This window comes from Talpa occidentalis, unplaced genomic scaffold (genome assembly GCF_014898055.3).
Source record: "Talpa occidentalis isolate TD23 unplaced genomic scaffold, MPIMG_talOcc4v2.1 talOcc4.2, whole genome shotgun sequence".
NCBI classification, from domain to species: Eukaryota; Metazoa; Chordata; class Mammalia; order Eulipotyphla; family Talpidae; genus Talpa; species Talpa occidentalis.
The window spans coordinates 81,921,079-81,941,177 of NW_023602073.1; the positions used below are offsets into that span (position 1 = coordinate 81,921,079).

Sequence of the window (20,099 nt, forward strand, 5' to 3'; positions counted from 1 at the left end):
TCAGTTCCTCTCATATAATCTGATCCTTAGCTTTGTTTTTTATGTTTTGGTTTATTGTTTTTGCTTATTTTCTTTCTAGGTTTTGTCTCCTCTCTTACCCAACTAACAGACAATGTTTTTTTAAATTCTTTATAAAACTGACCAATCTCTAGTGGAATATTTGTTTAATGGTAGATTTGGGGACAATAGTTTTTATTTTTCAAGAGTTAGGGATTTGGTTTAGTCACAAGATAGGATCCTATCATTAATAATAATTATCTATAAATTCAAATTCTTCCTTGAAAGATATTTTCCTTGACCTCATCGCGCTTCCTTCATTCTATATATAACCATTCTCAGAGCTGGGACTCTATAATTGGCCCACCTTAGATTTTTGCTACTGCTGATATTTCTTTGTTTTTTTTTTCTTTCGGTAGTATGACTAATCAAAAATTCAAATCATGAATTTAAAGAAAAGGAGTTTTTACACTTATTTTCTAATTCACAAATTGAAACAAATTTTTGCTATTCTTGGTTTATAACTGAACAGCATGACACCTTAAGAAAGCATTTTAATCCTTGAATTATCAATGCAATGGGATTTCTCCTCAAAATTATATTGAGTCAGGGCCTCCCCTGGTGGAGCAGGCGGTTGAATACAGCACTGTGAAGCTGTCTGTCTGTAGCCTCTGCGGTGCGGGTTCAATCCTAGCCTCCGGGGAGATACCCACATGGCGAGGCAGACCTCTCCTGTCTCACCCACTGCTCCCCTCAGCAGTGTGTTTCGGTCAGTCTCCCTGTTCTGTTCCCTGCTCTGTCTCTGGTGTCTCTCACCCTCCCACACATCTGGCCTGTACCCTGGTTCTTGTATGCATAAATAAATAAATCTTGAAAAAAATTATATGCAGTCAATAAATCATCACAGAAGACACTTTTCAGACTTTGAATCAAAACAAATATGTTATCCACATGAACTGAACATATTCAGTAAGTTCAAGTCACTGATTCTAGGACTTCAAAGACTACGAAAAAAATATATTGTTAGTTTTTAGACTCTTTTCTTACTGGTAGGGGAAGTATGGTAAAAATACAGCTATTGGATCTCAGTAAAATAAAACTAGATATCTTAGAGCAACTTGCTATTTCCTTTCTGTTTTAATTGCATTAATTTGGAATTTCAGTTATGGTAACTCAGTAAAAGTTATTTTTGCTTCATTGGTAGTTCTATTTTGTTATTCTTTGTATATCAGAGGTAGATGTCCAATTGTTTCATTTCCTTTGTACCACGTTGATTGCAGCAGTTAATTATGTATAAGATGGTAATGAATTATATCCTTAACTCCTGCATCGACTGGCCATGTCTAGGAAGTGTAAGATTTCTTTATTTTCTTTTTTCTTCTGAGAAAAGGTAGTTATTTCTATCAACATTTTCAGTTCTGAAGACATGTACTGGTCTTCCTGTTTTCTAAAATTATTTACAAATGAAGGTTTCTAGGTAATAGCATATTCAGTTCTCCAAATATGTTGTGAACTTTGCAAGAATCTATAATTTCAAATCTTTAAGAAGTAAAGTATCATGTAAGAGCATGGGTGAGGAATTCTGAGTTTGGATTTGAATACTAGCATGGATCATTACATCTTATGTAACCTTGAGAAATATCAATTAATCCTTCCTTATGATAGTTAACCACAAGATTCAATAGTCCTAAAGCCATTATTATTGAGTGATTAATATTTTTTTAAGATTTTATTTATATGAGAACTGGGGTACAGGTCAGAGGCATGGGAGGGTGAGAGGATTCACCAGAGACAGAGCGGGGAGCAGAACAGGCAGACCGACTGAAGATACTGCTGAGGGGAGCAGCGGGCGAGGCAGGAGAGGTCTGCCACGCCATGTGGGTTTCTCCCTGGCTGGCCAGGAATCTAACCCGTGCTGCAGAAGATGCGGACAGCTTCACAGTGCAGCGCTCAACCCGCTGCACCACTGGGGAGGCCCAAAGTGATTAATATTTTTTGTACAAAATTTATTTTTCTGCCTAGTAGAGATTGCTGGCTTAATATGAGTTACTTCTTGGTTAGACTTGTGATATCACCTTTTGTTTACATTAAGTTTCTGCCTTTTTGTTATGAAGGAAATGTTCCTGACTCACTTTGATCAACTTTTTTAGAACTAAAGTTATATTTATACCTTCCTACACATAAATTCCTGCATAGTTAATATGGGGCCAATTAACATTAATGTTTCAGAGTTTGCAATGGCAAGTTGGGATGGGGAGAAAAAAAGAGTGAAATCAACTAGCCCACATAGGAGGCAGACCTACAGACTCAGTCAATTTGTAGAGCTCGGTATAAATGGGTCACATGGCCACAAGCTCAGGTTAATAATCAGCATCAGATGATTTCTCTGACTAAAAGGCTTTGTCTTCTCTTCCAACCCTTGTATTGTCTGTATTGTACTGTCTTGTATATTGATTACAAAAATATGTTGGTGTTGAGGTTAGAATTAGCAAGTTACTATGAATTTACTTCTATACTATAGAGTGTGTTAATAAATAATTCAGAAACATCATACTATTATCTGCACAAGCCCAAATATAATTTATTTTTAGAAGACCATTAACACTTGTTTTGTCTTTATCCAGTCTGTAGCCTCTATTATATATAGAAAACATGTCCCCTCTTCTTATTAATGGAAAAAAATCAGAATACCTTCTTATTCATGCAATACTTTCTCATTCATTGAAAACCTGTGCTAGGCACAGTAACATACAGAAAAATGAACTGGAAATAGAGTTTCTTCAGAAAGCTTACGTTAATGGAGACAAGCCAGGCACACCAATAACTATAAATATAGCAATGCAAAGATAGAAACTGCTCATTCATTCAGTAACTCACTCACACATTTTCACAATCATTCAGAAACTGAGTATTTTTATGTCTTGACACAAATCAGGCTCAGTGCTCAATTCTGGGGTTATAATGATGAACAGCAACAAAACAATAGCAAATGGAAACAACCTGTTTGGCACTTTCATCTGTTGTCTATGTGGTAGTGATGGAGGAGTGTGGATAAATAATTAACCAAGCTGTAAGAAAGCAATGTGAAACATACTAATAATGTTCCTTCTCAGAGAGGACAAGACCCAGGGGAGTATAAGAACGCATACCCCCACTTTGGAGATCAACAGGTTTACCCAGAGTATTCCATCCTTTCTGTTCCTGTTTACCTTGAGAGCATCGCTTCTTCTTTTATATCTATGTCTAGATCTACATCTATCTGTCTATCTCTCTATATTGCATCATAGTTGTGAGTGACTGTTCCCCCCTCCTTCTCCTCATTCCATTTTGTTCTCAAGACATAGTAGTAGTCAATTTTGTAAAAATAACACTTGTACCACCAAAATTTTTGCTTTTCTAATTAGCTCATAGTAGAGCATGAATGAGTTTCAATTTAGAGTGTTAAGTACAGTTTCATTGCACTCTCAGTAACTACTTTTTGTTGACTTATTTAATTCTAAAAATTTATCTTAATATCTTCTATAAAGTTACATTAATAAAGAACCAATCATATTGCAACTGATTAAAAAATGTATTTAAAATTATGCATTTCAGAATCACACTTATGCCAAGCTCTACATTTTAAACAAAGCTAAGAGATGTTCCATGCTTAAGTGAGTCACATTAAAAATAAGGTTAAAAAAAAGTTAAGTACCATAATCTCTGATTATGAATATCTGATTTGAATAATTGAATACCAGCATATTTGAGTTCCTGAAATATATTTGAACAGTCAAATGGAGGTTACTCTATAACCGTTTCTTATGGATTGCTCTTCACATTTTCCCGACACTTAAGGAAATTCTCTATTTGACAGACTTCTACTTGATTTACCCATTTCTCCACATTCCTGTCAAATGTTTCCTGTTCTTTGGGTTCTTCCTATCTTTTCATGTTATGACAAAGGGTAGGAATTTCTTTCTCCTGAGTCCTCCTAAGTTCTGGGTTCAAGAGCTGCAATGAAGAAAAGAGAAGCATCCCCTATCTAGTTATTTTAATTGATTAGTTTCACTAGTTAGGCCAGTTCACTGGATATCCAGTGGAAGAACTAGGGAAAAAGGTCCACTTAATTGTAGAACAATTGGAATAAATGACAGGCATAATTACTACTCTTTGTCTACAGAGTTTCAAATCTCAAGTGGGAGAGATGGTTCAGTTTGAGTTATAAATTAAAAATTAGTGTAGGGGCCTCCCTGGTGGTGCAAGGGGTTAAGATGCAACCTGTGAAGCTGTCCGCAGCCTCTGCAGCACAAGTTCGATCCCCCAGCCAGCCAGGGAGCTACCCACATGGCACAGCAGACCTCTCCTGACTCCCCCGCTGCTCCTCTCAGCAGTGTACTTTGGTCAATCTGCCTGTTCTGTTCCCCGCTCTGTCTGGTGAATCCTCTCACCTCCCACACCTGTGGCCTGTACCCCAGCTCTTGTATGCATAAATAAATAAAATCTTAAAAAAATAATAAAATAAAATAAAATTGCAGTGTAAATTCTTGAGCAACCTAGGATAAGGTGAAGCCCAGGAATTCTGACAAGAATTACTAGAAACACAGGGAAGAACAAGGTGAGAATTCTGTTTAGCAAGACACTCTAGATATCTGGGATCTGCTCCAGTATATTAATGTTAAATGACAGAGGACATTTCCAATTCAAACAGTTCCACTAAGATCATTTGGTGTCAAAGAGAACATATAAGACCTGGAATAATTTAAAAAAAAAAAAACAAAAAAAAAAACATGACTTGGGTCCTTGTGTGACTTTGGGAAATTAACTATTTCACTGGGCATGTTTCATTCATCCATAAAATAAAAATTGTAGTAATTATACCTACCTTTCCTATTAATCATAGGTTCAAATGAGTGGGTATCAAAGTACTATGTAAAACCGACCACACTTTACATATATCATTTCTTGCTAAGTGAAGGAGGATTAGTGAAATTGAGGAAGTTATAGTTCAGAGTCTATACAATTAAGTGTAATTATTTGGACTGATTTCAGAACTTGGAAAATTAGTATCTTTTATTCCAGTTGGTTCATAAATTGCATTTATTCAAGTACAGTACATGACATTTTATGAATTAAGCATAACTCTGAGTTTATATATTGATAACAAATGTAACATTTAGGTTAAACTTTGGCTCTGAGTTATAGGGAAATCTGAAACAGGAGGAATGTGAAAGAGATATTTGTTTGTTTTAATTCTCAGAAACACATAGGCAGATGGTCATTAGGTACCCGGTTTTCTTCTAATTGAATTTTTTTCTGCCATAATAAACTTGTAATTTCCTCCTCACTGTCCAAGATGGCTGCCTCAACTCCAGTCATCATGTGAACATTCCATCTGATAACAAGGGGGAAAAGGAAAAGAGAAAACTTCCCTAAGTTTTCCATACTATTATTACTTATCGCCCATTGATAAGAATCTAATCAGAAAGAATGGGAAAGTCTAGTTTTTTATTCTGAAGTCCTATGTGCCAAGTAATATTTTTTGAAGATTCTGTTATTAAGGCAAGAGGTGGAAAATAATTGTGAGAAGCTACAACAATGAGGAAAACTCCTCACACTCACCCACCACTAAACGGTAACATGTGTATTCACACCAAAGTCTCCCTTGAAATTATTGATAACAGAGTTATTTCTTTCTCATAGAATATTTGGTTTCTGAATAAAATCGATGTGCCAGGTATTCCACTGAAAATGTGTGTGTGTGTGTGTGTGTGTGTGTGTAAATCCTCACCCTTAGAAGCTATAATCTATGAAATAAATATAAAACTAGGAGTTTCCAACAGATAATGTGATGATACATGTGAAAAGTGTTTTGAATAATGGAAGAAAAAAAGGCATTGCATAATTTGAGAGCAATTTCACATGTATCATCACATTATTTGCTATAATTATGCCTTAAATGGCATCTTAGAAACCTGAAAGAATGTGTTTCTTCTCAATGTACTTCGCTTACTACGGGGGAATATTTCCCGTACTGAAAAACTGATTGAGAACTGAATATGAATCATAATCTGATTTCTCTTAGAAATATATACTTGGCATATGTATATTGAATTGAAGAAGATAAATACTTAGAAAAGGTAGATATTTACATATTATCTGGATTTGACATGATCCAATTATTTTTATAGTATTTGGTTCATTTGAATCAAGTCGATTCTGCAGCAAAGTTCTTTCTTGTGGAATCCTGGCATTAAGACATTGTGGTCAAAGTAGGAGGACAGGTTGCAGCATGTAATTGGGTCCTCTCTTTCCTTCCTTTCCTGCTCCAATACTGACTTTGACTACTGCCACGCCTCTCCTCAGAAGGCAAAAATGTATGGAGAAGAATAGAGGAAGCAAGCTTGGAGGTGGGGAGAGAGGAGCAGTTTTTGCCCTCTTAAAATGAAGAGAATGAAATTATAGCTCTGTAGAGAAAACCGGGAACACATTTCAACTCCCTCTCCACCCCTCTTCACCCTCCCCCCTCAGCCTTGGACCCAGATCTCTCTCTCTCTCCCCACTACTCTTAGTCTTATGGTTAGAAATGGAGGGAGTTTCTCAGCTCATCCACATTACTTTAAACTATGTAATTTAAAGTCATGATATAAAAGACTGTACTTAAAATATTTGCTACGATCTATTTTTGACTTAGTAGTCTCTTAGATTTCATTTTATTTTCATGTAGACACTTTTTGTTGTTTTGGTTCTAAGTACAAATTTAAAATGTGAAGGGAGAAATGTTATAAAATGATATGCCATATTGAAACCAAAGGAGCTTAATAATAAAATTTCAATTCAACCCAAAAACATTCTGTTCCAGCCATTACCATTACTAAACAAAGGTAAAATTATGATGTGTACTACTTATGTTTTAATGCTCTGAAAATAAAATTTTATTTCTATCTCTTTCATTTTATTTTTTTTTAAGATTTATTTATACACCACATCTTCTTGATCCAGTCATCTATTGTTGGGCATTTGGGTTGTTTCCATAGCTTACCTATTGCAAATAGTGCTGCTATAAATATAGGGGTGCAGGTATTCTTTTGAATCAGTGTTTTTGTGTCCTTTGGGTAGATCCTAGTAATGGAATGGCCGGATCGTACAGTAGCTCCATTTTTAGTAGACTGAGGAACCTCCAGACAGCTTTTCATGGTGGTTGGACCAGTTTGCGCTCCCACCAGCAATGTAGAAGAGTTCCTTTTTCACCACATCCTCCCCAACATTTGTTGTTGCTTGTTTTTTTTAATATGTGACATTCTCACTGGTGTAAGATGGTATCTCATTGTAGTTTTGATTTGCATTTCCCTGATTACAAGTGATGTTGAACACTTTTTCAAGAAAATGTGGTACATATACACAATGGAATATTACTCAGTAATCAAAAAAGATAAAGTCATGTAATTTGCAGCAACATGGATGGAGCTGGAAGGGATCATGCTCATAGAAATAAGCCAGAAAGAAAAAGAAAAATACCAGATGGTCTCACTCATAGCAAGAATTTAGAAAACCTAATTAAGGGACCAGGAAAAAGACTAATTATAATAAAGTAAAAATCAAAATCAACAAGCAACTATAAAACAGAGACACACTACAGGGGGGGGAGTGGAGAAGGGAGTAGGATCAAAACAAGGTGGGTGGGAATTGTATGGGGACTATAACCAAGATGAAAGTGCATACACTGTGCAAAAACGAAAAATGATGTAAAAAATATATAAAATTAAAAAAAAATAAAAATGGAAGATAAGAATAATGCCACAAATGGACCAAGCATTTTGACAATTTTTCTGGAGTATATAAAGCTCCTAAGATTGACTAAATGTAGAACTAAAATATCATGACATATTTAAAGGGTACAATTTGGAGGCTTTGACATATATACTAATCTGTGAAAGCAACAACACAATCAAGCAATTTGGAGTTGGTCAGGAATTTTCTGGTTCAAGTATAAAATGAATTTGCAAATTCAACAAAAATGTGCCTTAAAGATATACAATACAACACACAAAAAAAAGATTTATAGATACAAGAACTGGGGTACAGGCCAGAGGTGTGGGGGTGAGAGGATTCACCACAGACAGAGTGGGGAGCAGAACAGGCAGACTGACTGAAATACACTGCTGAGGGGAGCTGTGGGCGAGTCAGGAGAGGCCAGGGATGGAACTCGTGCTGCAGAGGCTGTGGATAGCTTCACAGGTTGCGTCTTAACCCCTTGCACCACCAGGGAGGCCCCTGTCCTCTTTTAAATCAGTGTCTTGCTAGTCTTATTTAGGGTCCAGATATAAAAGTGAGTTGTTCTAATAAAATACATAGATTTTTTTCTGTATTGATAAAGGAAATCAAGTGAATTTAGCAATTTGTTTTGTAAAAAAATATGTAAATTCAGAATTTGAAATGCCCTTGTCTTCCTAATTATGCATTCCAATTATCAGTTCTGAATGGCATGAATATAATTGTGTTTACTTACATAAATTTTCTTTTCTATGTTGTATAAAATGTTTGCAATTTTCCAAATAGAGGATTTTCCAAATATTGTTCATTCCATAAATATTTTGACCCTAAATTCCTATCAAAAAACCCACTAAGACATTACAAAGAAAAAGATAACCTAGGGTTTGTCTGAGCTGAACTATTCTTTCCCAATAAATGAATGTCTTCCAAAGGGTATTTTTAGTCATTATTTATAAAAGTAATGGTACTAGAAATAGTTTGTTTTGCTGCCTGTTATTTTTGTCCAATCTGGACTACAGTACTCTGGCATAGTTGTTTAACCCACATGCTGAGAAAGTGAGAACCTAGCCTGTAGGGTTCCAAACTTTCAAAGGTAATTGTTTATTAAAAAGATAAGAAGCAGCTTGAGACAGATCTTCAATCTTGCTTCAGAATAAGTGACTTTCTACAAGACAATGTGATTTCCTAACCAATGGGCTGAAATCTTGACTTGTTTTTCACCATAATGTGAACTGTTTCCATAAACCTGGTTTATGTTTTAATTTGGCACAGTGGCAAGGAGTGTGTCAGAAAAAGTCAAAGGCTGGGAGCTATGCACCAGGATAGCCCATTAAAAGAGGAACCCAGTGAAAAACTGTGTTTTTCTCCTTTTATAGGGGTCTGGAAGTTCTGACTTCAGAGTTGGATGGGGTATCTGTAGCAGGTCTTGGATTTTCAGTGGTAATAATCTGATAACTGCATATTCATGCAGCTCAACAGGGATTTCAGTGCTTGCTGACAGCTCCATGTTTTCTGGCTCTCCAGTTCTCAACAAGCCTCTGATTTCCTTCCCACAACTTTAGCAATGACTAAACCCCTACACCAAAAAGAATTTGGTAGCCATTACAGACAGTGATGATTTCTCTTGCAACCACAAAATATGCTTATACCCCACACTGATAAAAATCAGGTGATATCTCTAATAGAGCTATATTTTTTAGAACCCCCCCCCACCCCCAGCGTGATACCACTGTCTGGCTAAGGTTGAAAAATATCCTGCATCTAAAATCTAGGATCTTTTCATGCCAATCCACCTCTGAATCAAAAATTGTTTTCATTCTACTTTCAAACAGACTGTGACACCAAGTGGACTATTGAGTAAACTTTATAAGTGGTATAAATGCCTTATTGATAGAAAAACATTATCTTCCTCTGCCTTCCAAGTCATCAAATAAGTATTTTTAAAGCCTAGAAATCCCAGCAACATGGCTACAGAGATTCATTTGCTTTCCTTTGCCATGTTAAAAATGACTTCATATTTGCATTACTATTATCCCTGTTTTTGAGTGACCATAAGTCTGGTGTACTGGCTTACACCAGAGGATAACTACCAGTTCTCACACTGACAAATGATTTCACCTGTAGATAGGAGCACAGTATAAACCAGTTGCTAGAGGTGTCTAAGAGTTTATGACACGTTTTGAAGTTTCTAAATTATTAGTAAAGCTTTAGTTGAACTCTTGGCCTTATTTAGCAAGTAACTTAATTATATTTTATTTTGAATAAAATTGTTATTTTCCAAGCCTGAAGATAACAGTATATAATGAAGCATCTGCTGTGTATGAGGCACAAATGTTTGGATTCCCAAAGGACATATTTCAAAGAATCAGATTTTCCTGCTATGTGTGACAAACTTTCCAAGGTCTTCAAATTATGAACATGTTTTCTGCAAGACACATATTTTTGACATCTGTGGAACAGATTTTTATCGCTATTTACATCTATCAAAAATTTATTTTCTTTTTAATAGGGCTGTTTTATTTTAATATTAAGTTGTGAAAATCAAGGTACTCATATTTAGCAACTGCTTGTATTGTTCCTTTTCTCGTTAACTATATTCTATCATACATGACTTAGCAATTTCTTCAAATTTTGGATTTTTTTTCCAAACAGGTGGTTCAGAGAGATTTTTTTTAAAGATTTATTTTATTTTATTTTATTTTTTAAGATTTATTTATTTATACAGGCTCACTAGGTACAGTCAGAAGCGCGGGAGGGTGAGAGAATTCACCAGAGCCAGAGCGGGGAACAGAACAGGCAGAGTGATGAGATACATTGCTGAGGGGAGCAGCGGGTAGCAGGAGAGGTCTGCGCGCCAGGTGGGACCCTCCTCTGGTGGGGGGGGAGGGGGGAAGCAGGAGGGGTTCAAACCAGCGCTGCAGAGGCTTCGGGCAGCTTCGCAACCCAGCGCTCAACCCTGCGCCACTGGGGAGGCCCCGGAGAGATATTTTCTTATTATAGCTTTGTACCATAGTTTTTAAGGAAATTTTCCAACCTTTGTTTAATGGTGAACCAAGAATTTTTTTTAATTAATTTACTTTAACTGACTTAATATTGGGGTACCCACATCAGTTACTACCACCATAGTGCACCCTCCACCCACTCACCCACATTCCACCACCATAGACCATTGTGCTTCTTCCCTCTTTGTTCTTACCCTTCCCCCATCCCCTTCCCCAGCTTGTGAACCAAGAGTTTTCAACAGAGAACTGAGGCCCATTTTAACTTTTCTATTGATGGTTTCAGTTATATCCAAAGAAAAGCCAAAAGGGGCCACGTATTTGGGTCTATGAGAGACATTTTTCAGTTGTCTACAGGTTACATTGCTGTTGATGTAACATATCATAGCAACTGTGGAATAAAGGAGGGTGAAAAAAATGATATTAACAAAAAATTTCTGATTGATTCCTTAATACCAGAAATTTCTAATCTTATGAAATGATGAAGTTTATCATCACAGTGCCCACTAGTTTTAACGATTCATCGCCTGGTAAATGAGCTACTGTGTCCAGATATCCTCAAAGTATGTATGTACATGTGTTGGTGGAATCTGCATAACCAAAACTATACTCTTAAATGGTATGTTTTTCTGTTTTAAGTTGGTGGCTTTCAGATAATAAGAACTCATTTAATATTTTTATCATGATATCTATTTATCATCTATACACTATTTGAAAAAGAATTAGAGGTGGCTTAAAATGATATAGTATAAACATACAAACTTAAATATTAACAAAACCAGAGTCCTTTACAGCACAAGACATCATATTGTAGTGAGAAGACCACAAATATCCACGTTTGCTACTTCTGTTACTTCAGAAATTTTATTTAACCACTGAGTTTCATGTCCTCATTCATAAACTATTTACCTTGGGACATTGTTGTTAAACTGATGAGTACTTGCTTGATAAATTTGTTGTCATCTTCTAAAATATAATCAAACATTTTCAAATACATTTGTTTTGCTCAGTAAAAATTAGGTCATATATTGAATTAAGCTTTTTAATTATGATATTATGAACAACTATTGAACACCTACTGCATGAGAAGTTATATACAATGCCCTCTTTATCCATTTTATTTTACCTTCACAATAATACATATGTAGTCTGTAAGAATGTAAATGCAATTATTAGTGTAGCCTGTATGGAACTGTCTTTGCAATCACAATGTGAGCAGAATTTCTTCTGATAACATCATTTGTATGTAAGGAGTTACAGATGAGTCCCAGACTTAGTGTGTCTGTTATACATGTTTTATTTCATGCAAATAGCAAGATATATCTATTTCTAATTTATTGTAGACAAATCAGCATGTGAATGGAAGAAATGAAGTCATTTAAATAAAATTATCTTATGAAGGAATTATTTCAGTTTGTCGCAGATTACTAAAATATTGTGCTAAGTATAATTTCTGATTTCTTCATAAATACTGCAATTAAAGTATGCAGATATTGATACTACTTGAGTTTCTAAATATTCTCTACTGAAGTACTTCAGTACAGTTGCAATATTGTTTTTCATATTTCCAGTAACAGCAAGCTTTTCTACATTTTCTATCCCATGGAGGGTTTTTTTAATGTCATGAATCACTCATCAAAAGCACTTTCTAGTTTGCTTTTTGAAATATTAAAAAAATAGGTGTCTGAGATCACTTATTTTTAAATACTAACACCCTGTCTCTTATTTCAGTGTTGAAAATTAACTGAACATAGTATTTTGCTCTTAGAATTGCCAAAAACAATCTGCCAAATGAAGAGAGTAAATGATTATATTTCACACTTTAGGAAATTCATTACTGTAATAAGGTAATGTTTTTAAGCTGGAACTAAACAGTCATTAAAGTTTGAAATAGTAAAGTAAGCATCTTAAAAATCTAATAAGATGTAGGAAGCAACCTTAGAAATTAAAAAAAAATGTACTATTAAAACTTGTAAGACTTAAAAGTTACAGAGTATCTGGTTGGGTTAGGAAACACATTAGAAAATATAAATAAGGGCCTCCCCTGGTGGTGCAGGGGTTGAGCGCTGGGCTGTGAAGCTGCCCGCAGCCTCTGCAGTGCCGGTTCAATCCCCAGCTGCTCCCTGGTCACCGGAGGAGGGTCCCACATGGCACGCAGACCTCTCCTGCCGCCCGCTGCTCCCCTCAGCAGTGTACTTCGGTCCTTCTGCCTGCTCTGCTCCCCGCTCTGGCTCTGGTGAATTCTCTCACCCTCCCATGCTTCTGACTGTACCCAGTGCTTGTATAAATAAATAAACAAACAAACAAATAAATAAATAAATAAAATCTTTAAAAAAAAAAAAAATATATAAATAAAATGTATAATTTCCTGGGAAAACATTGCCAAAATTAATTTAAGAGAGTGAATAGCCAGATTAGGTATTTAATTAGAGTATTCATGTCTGGGTAGAATTTTAGATTTAGGGAAGCCTTTAAAGACTGTATCATAAAAATGGGCATGATTTGTGAGAGGTTCAAAGTTTGTATGTTAAGTTAAAAAAAATTTACTCTTTAGCCTTAAAAATTAGGAAATCATGAATGATTTCTGTGGGAGGGAAGAAAGATATTAGATGGCAAGAAGAAAATATGAGAGCAGTGGTAAAGAGATTGAAAGAAATTTGATCACAATTGGAAAAAGAGAACTACCCAAGGAGAACCAATAAAAAGAAAACAATAAAAAGGAGGTTGATGACGCCAGTGTGTGGAGCCACAATGTAGCCCCAAGGACATGACTCTTAGATCTATTACATCATTTCCTGGAAAGGGAAGACCTGCTTTAGGTAGGGAGAGGTAGATGAAGTTAGGAAGAAAGTTCTAAAGCACAGGGAATATGAACATAAAATAATAGGAATGGTTTGCACCTTATGAGTAATATAAAGGGCAAGGTCATATGATAGAGAGTAAAAAGGGAATTTGGAGCTTGAAAAGGATGAAAAAGATTGTATGGATTAGATGATGAATGAGCAAAAATATATTGTCAAAAAGGCAATGTGAAAGGAAGGCATGAAGTACACAAGCTCTTAAGACTTAAACAGTGTTTTAACCAACCCTGCTGCTCACACATGAACCATGAGGCATTAACCAAGTTGCTTAGTCTCTCTCAATCTTCATGTGCAAAATTGGGATGGAAGTCATCTCTCCACATATTAATCTGTTTTTGATGACTTCGGATAACCCTCTATCTTGCTCTATTCTTCTTGGCATCTTTTTAATTTGCATTCTCTATGACTTACAATTGACTTCAATATAAAAACAAATTTAGAGAGAAATGCATTGACTATATTTTTTTAATTTGGGGAAATATTGACATATGATATTGAGTCTCCCAATTCATGTACATACATATTTTTCATTTAGTCATTTTTTGTCTTTCAATAAAATATTTTCTATATAAACCCCTGTATGTTTTTATTAAATATATTTGAGGTATTTTTTAGTTTTTATGATTATGAATTGTTATCAATAGGATCTTTTCTTTCTCTGTTATCTCCTGATCCTCTTTCCCTGGTGATTTTTTTTTCAAATAAATGCAATTAATCTTCTCCATTTCTGAAAAACTCAGTCTTTTTTGTTTATTTGTTTGAAGTTTATTTTTGTTACCTCTACTGTATCTCTCTACTTTTTACTTTATCTTTCGTTTTGTTTTTTCCCTGTTTTCCACATTAGAATCTTTTTGTCAGTTATCTGATTATCCTTTACTATATTTATATGTAAAAACAAGACCCTAAAAAGTGTCTTGGAGCTCTATGTGGGTAGGTGGACTTATTGAAAGATGGGTTTCACAACATGTTAATCAAGGATGAGTAGGTGTCTAAAGAATTTTTTCTGCCTCTGGGAGAAAATTTTGATGTCTGACCTGGCACTGTAGAGTAGAAGTGAAGGGAGGAGAGGAGGCCCCTAACCTACATCTGCCTTATATGTCTACTCACTATTGAGATTGTTATCTAAATTCAGAAAACAACCTGTTCCGTCTTCCAGAGGCTAGACCTCCCTGTAACTACACTGAGTTCAGGAAGAAACATAAGAGTTTCAACTATTCTGTGTAGAGATTTTTCAACTAACCAGTTTTTCTCAACAATATAAATCAAACATGTGCCTCTTCCTGTTTCTTACTCCCTCTATTTCCAAGTATTAAAGTTTTCAGGAGGCCCCAGAGTCATGACTCTTACAATCAGAATTTCCATTAACCAACGCCCCCTATAAGCACTTAGGCTGTAATTTTCGCTGCCACTCTAAGTCAGTTAAACCTTCTGAATTTGTCAACACTTTGAGTTCATTGTCTACCGCCTATTCTTTTACCTGTGGATTAATAATATGGCCATTTTAGCATTGCTTTTGAGGAAGGAGAGAGAAAACTCTATCATGATTAATATGAAAATATAATGCATTTTCCAATGAGTAATATTAGTATACAGAAAAACTGGTTTTGTATATTGATATCAGAGGACAGCAAATACAATTTTTGTATGTTGATCTTCTATCCAGCCACCTTGGTTCTTCTTATATTTTGTAGTAGTTTAAAACTTGATCTTGGACTTTTAGAAGAGATATATTGTTACTATAATATCAAGTTTGAGGCATATTTCTTATAAATACATTATTGCATTTTTATCTTTTTAATACAGTATAAAAGGTATTAGCTTTTAACTAGTGAATTTAAAGCATTCCCATGTACTGTGATTTCTGATATGTTTGGAATTATTCTTGTTGTCATATTCGTTATATTCTAACTATCTTATTTTCTATATTGTTTTCTCTTGGCCCAGCTTTAATTGGAAAGATAGATTTTTTTTCTTAGTTTTTATCCTCTACTATGTTAGAAATATATTAGTTATTCCCTTTTCTGATTACCTTAACATTGTTATCCTAAATGTTCAAATGTTTTTTTCTTACATCCATAGTAAAAGCAGACTCAATTTGCTTTTATTTCCCCTGGCTACCCAGCAACTCCTATTTCTCTCACCTTTTAACGTTCATTCATTTTTTGAATTTCATATTCAAATGGCTATAGCTTAAATTCTTAAAAATGTAGTATGTAATTTTTAAATAAACATGTATGTATAATAAATTTTATTACTTTTTTTGCTATCCATTTCTCATCTCAAATTTTCTTCCTGAGCTGGTTAATATTGCTTAGGAGTTATGTCAGAGAGAATCTTGAGGTAGTAAACTTCAAAGTTCCTTTCAGTTCTAAAAATATGTCTGCATCTCTCTTAAATAATAGATTGGCTGCCCTAAACATTGGAGAAAAGGATGCATGAGAGGGAGATAGATATAAACAGTACTTAAACTTCCAATTAAAATGTGTTTTCATATTTTTTTTTGTATTTGTCAACATTCAGCTGTAAATCAAGGGCAGATTGGAGGTGGTGGGCAGGGGAGCTGAATAACTGGATGAAAATGAAGTGATAACGAATCTAATTTTTGGAAGGTTTGTCTGATTCCACTAAGGGAGTCAAGAGCAGACTCGTGCTGAATAAAGAGAAGCAATAAAACCGAAGCTCTTGGCAGGGGGTCTAGTAGTAGCAAAAACTGAAAAGGGGCCAAGATCTGAACCTGGCTATGGAGAAGGAGATTCTGAGTTTGATATTTATAAGTAGAGGATCCAAAGGATAGTTGATCTCTTTGGATTGTTAATATGGGGTTTAGGTTATAGAGAAGGGATCTAAGGAATTCTGAACCCCAAATATTAGAATATCTACCCTTGTAGAAAATAACATGAGAAATATAGAAAATCAGAATTCATTTGAAAATTGCCATTTACATAAGTTGTAATTTTTAAAGACAGCCTAACAGATATGTCAGTAGAAAATAGTATGGGATTCATTGTGTGTAGTGTCTGATTTTATACTAATGGTTCACTTGATGATGAAACAAAATAAAGCTCACTTTTTCTTCCTCAAGATCATGGATTTTTCTGTGGTCTTCATACAGGTCAGTTTTTTGACTGTAAAACTCTTTCATAAACATATACCCACACCTTAGGTTAAGGCAACTTTACTCCATATTTTCTAGACATACAGGTATTTATCTGCTCATAGTAGAATGCTATTGCCTATAGAAATAGGTCTTGCTTCTCCAGTTACAATACATATACCCACACATTGTTACCAGTTTATTTTCCAGTGATAAAGGAATTACTGGAATAAGTCTCAGCAGCCCAAAGTTACATGTATTTCAATTTGTGTCAGAATTAAATGTCAGGAAATTCAGAGTAGCAAATAATGTGTATAGAGTGGAAATTAAGCCTCTATATTGAGACTTTGAGGATCTTAGAAAGTTCTTATAAATTTCAATGTGTCCAGACTTAGCATTTAAGATTTCAACATTTTGTTTTAAAAGATTTATTTATTTGTACAAGAATTGGGGTATAGTCAGAGGCACGGAGGGTGAGAGAATTCACCAGAGACAGAGCGGGGAGCAAACAGGCAGACAGACTGAAGACACTGCTGAGGGAAGCAGCAGGCGAGACAGGAGAGGTCTGCTGCGCCATGTGGGTATCTCCCTGGCTGGCCAGGAATCAAAGCTGTGCTACAGAGGCTATGGATAGCTCCACGGCACTGCGCTCAACCCGCTGCGCCACCAAGAAAGCCCAGATTTCAACATTTTTATATTGTTATATCAATCCTATATTGATAATTTTTTAAAAAGAGAATAAAGTTATCTGCTGGCACATACATTTCAGAGGTTGCAAATTGGTGGAAGAAATGGAATATAAATTTGAAAGTGTAACTCTCCTTCAGGTATTAAATGGAAAAATTATCTTTGAAATTAAAGTTGTGGTCATGAATTTCAGGTGCGGAATGAGCAGAGTAGTTCAGCCTATATATATTTAAATCTTAACTTGGGAAAGAAGTCTCCATATCTCAACTCTGGAAGAAATCATGATTAGTTAAAGCCACCACATTATGCCTGAAATAAGAGTAAAGATATGAAGAAAAGGGTTCAACAAATCCACGATTTCATCTTACCGAAAATCATCTTTGTAAGAATTTAATAAACTGAAGTAATATGTAGATATCAGTACTACATGAAATAAGAAATCATGTGTCAAAAAACCTGTATTAGTTTATTTTTGAAATAACATTGTGTTACATTATTTAAATGTCAGAAGTGCATTTTTATAAACCAGGATCAGTATATACTACATTGCATTCATCAGTGAAAGTCCAGTTCAACCCTTTACCATACAATTGACCCCCTTTTACTCAATTTACCCCCCTTCTTCCCCTTCACGTAACCACTAATTGGTCTTCCAGACCATATGTCTATTTTAATTTAATTCATCCACTTGCTAATTTCCCCTATATTCTATTTAGGGATGAGATAACTCCTTTTTAGTACTTCTTAAAATAATGATAATACTCAAAATTGGTTCAGCACTTTCTATATGCCCAGCACAGTGCCACTCAACTTATGTACATTATCTCTCATCATTAAGATAATCTGGTGAGATAAGCATCATTAAGGTCTTTTTAATAGAATTAAAAAAACTGAAAAGTAAATTAACATCTGTTGAATTTCATCAGAACAAATAAACAATATGAATAATTTGAGCCATGATTTTAAAAAAGATCCTACTTTAGTAGTAGACTGAAGCAAAGGTAGGAGGAGTTTTGATTTTGTTTCTTTTTTATGATTTTTTTTTTTAGTTCTATGTTTTGTTCTTTGCAATTTTTGGAAACAAAACTGGAACTGAAAAAGGAAGAAGTTAGTTCTATTACTAGTTCTGATTTATAACACTTGAATTTTAACAAGATTCACACGAAAAAAATTATATCAATTGTGAATTAAGTAGCAGCTTTTACCAGAATGAAGCTTCTCATCTTTGTAGAGGAATCACAACTGGTAGTTGGCAATTCAGAGTGATTAAGTTGCATGAGAGAAAATATCTATGAAAGCATGGTTGAGTGCTGCCAGTGACTCGATTAGCTTTTCAGAATGATTTGATTAGGACACATTGTACTGTAATAACACAGATGTATTATATTAATTACCTTAAAATACATAGGTCGTTAGCCAAATGTCATTTTATACGTTGTTCTTCTACCTTGAGTATCACACTGTATAAAAGTAATTTCTCCCTTTGAAAGGCTGTTGTGATGCAATCTTAATATTAACACAGATGAAACAACAAAAATTCTTCATTGAAAAGAAAAACTAAAGAATGTAGCCAGAATAATTACACAAGATGTCTGTAACTTAAACCAAAGGAAGAAGCAGCCCCATAATTACATTTCAAGAAAAAAAAAAAAAACAAGTAAACAAGTAATTTTAATCTCTCTTAAGTTTACATTCCAGCTTTTCATAAAAAATTAAGCACACAAATGGAATTAGGGCCTTTTTCTGTCTTAGTTATTATGAAAACTGACAGGTTTCTAATTTCTGTAAATTACTCTGTCACAAAAAGAAGGTATTGGAAATAATGATAATGAGTTGGAGTTTAAGATTCTTCTGAAGGACACAATTCCCCCTCATATTCAGTATGAGTCTCTTTTGTTTCCACAGAGCATCTGTACAACTACCACTGCATTTTTGCACTTTTTCTTCCTGGCTTCATTCTGTTGGGTTTTGACTGAGGCGTGGCAATCATATATGGCTGTGACTGGAAAAATTAGAACACGGCTAATAAGAAAACGCTTTTTGTGCCTTGGATGGGGTAAGCATATTAATATACCCTTTTGCACTCTTGTTAAAATGACTTGGGATGTTTATATAATGAAGCAACAGAGAGTGATTATCTCTAATCTCCTCTATCTCTATCTACTTTTCTTCATATGTAATTTTATGTCAGGGAGTGGAAAGATAGGAGACTGGTCATTTTTGAACATTCTTTTGTCACTTGGAACATTAAAAAGAGGAAAATGTTAAATAACCATGTAGTTACTCCATTTATATTTATAGTCAAAAATGCCTAGATGGTATGAGATGAGACCTGAGAATTTTATGGAGCTAAAAGCAGACCGCTGTCTGCTAATACAATTCTAAATATACAAACTGTCTTAAAATATTGAGGACTCAAAACATGATACTTCACTAGTCATATATTCCTTACCCCCCTCAAGAAAGTTTTAGGGATCAAAACAATGGAAGATAATAGCTATTCATATCACAGGGAGAAAGCCAATTTGAGAATGAATGAAGACTCATGGTTAGTCAGTGGTGCCCTCAACCAGAAAAACTGAATGACTGACAGGTTGAGAATTAATTCTTTCACCTATTTTTATTAGGAAAATTTCCTGTTATATTGCCTCATAAAATGGACATCTTAAAAAAAATCTATACATTTTATAAGGAAAATACTCCATAGTT

The 20,099-nt window shown here is 34.8% G+C and overlaps 1 protein-coding gene across 4 annotated transcripts in view; it reads left to right on the forward strand.

Moving 5' to 3' along the window:
• Positions 1-20,099, forward strand: part of ADGRB3 (adhesion G protein-coupled receptor B3) — a 685,437-nt gene that overhangs the window by 612,187 nt on the left and 53,151 nt on the right. For all 4 annotated transcript variants that reach the window (XM_054698910.1, XM_054698909.1, XM_054698911.1 and 1 more), the window contains one exon: positions 19,296-19,446. In XM_054698910.1, coding sequence (XP_054554885.1) covers positions 19,296-19,446 — 151 coding nt within the window. The remainder of the gene's footprint in view (positions 1-19,295; positions 19,447-20,099) is intronic.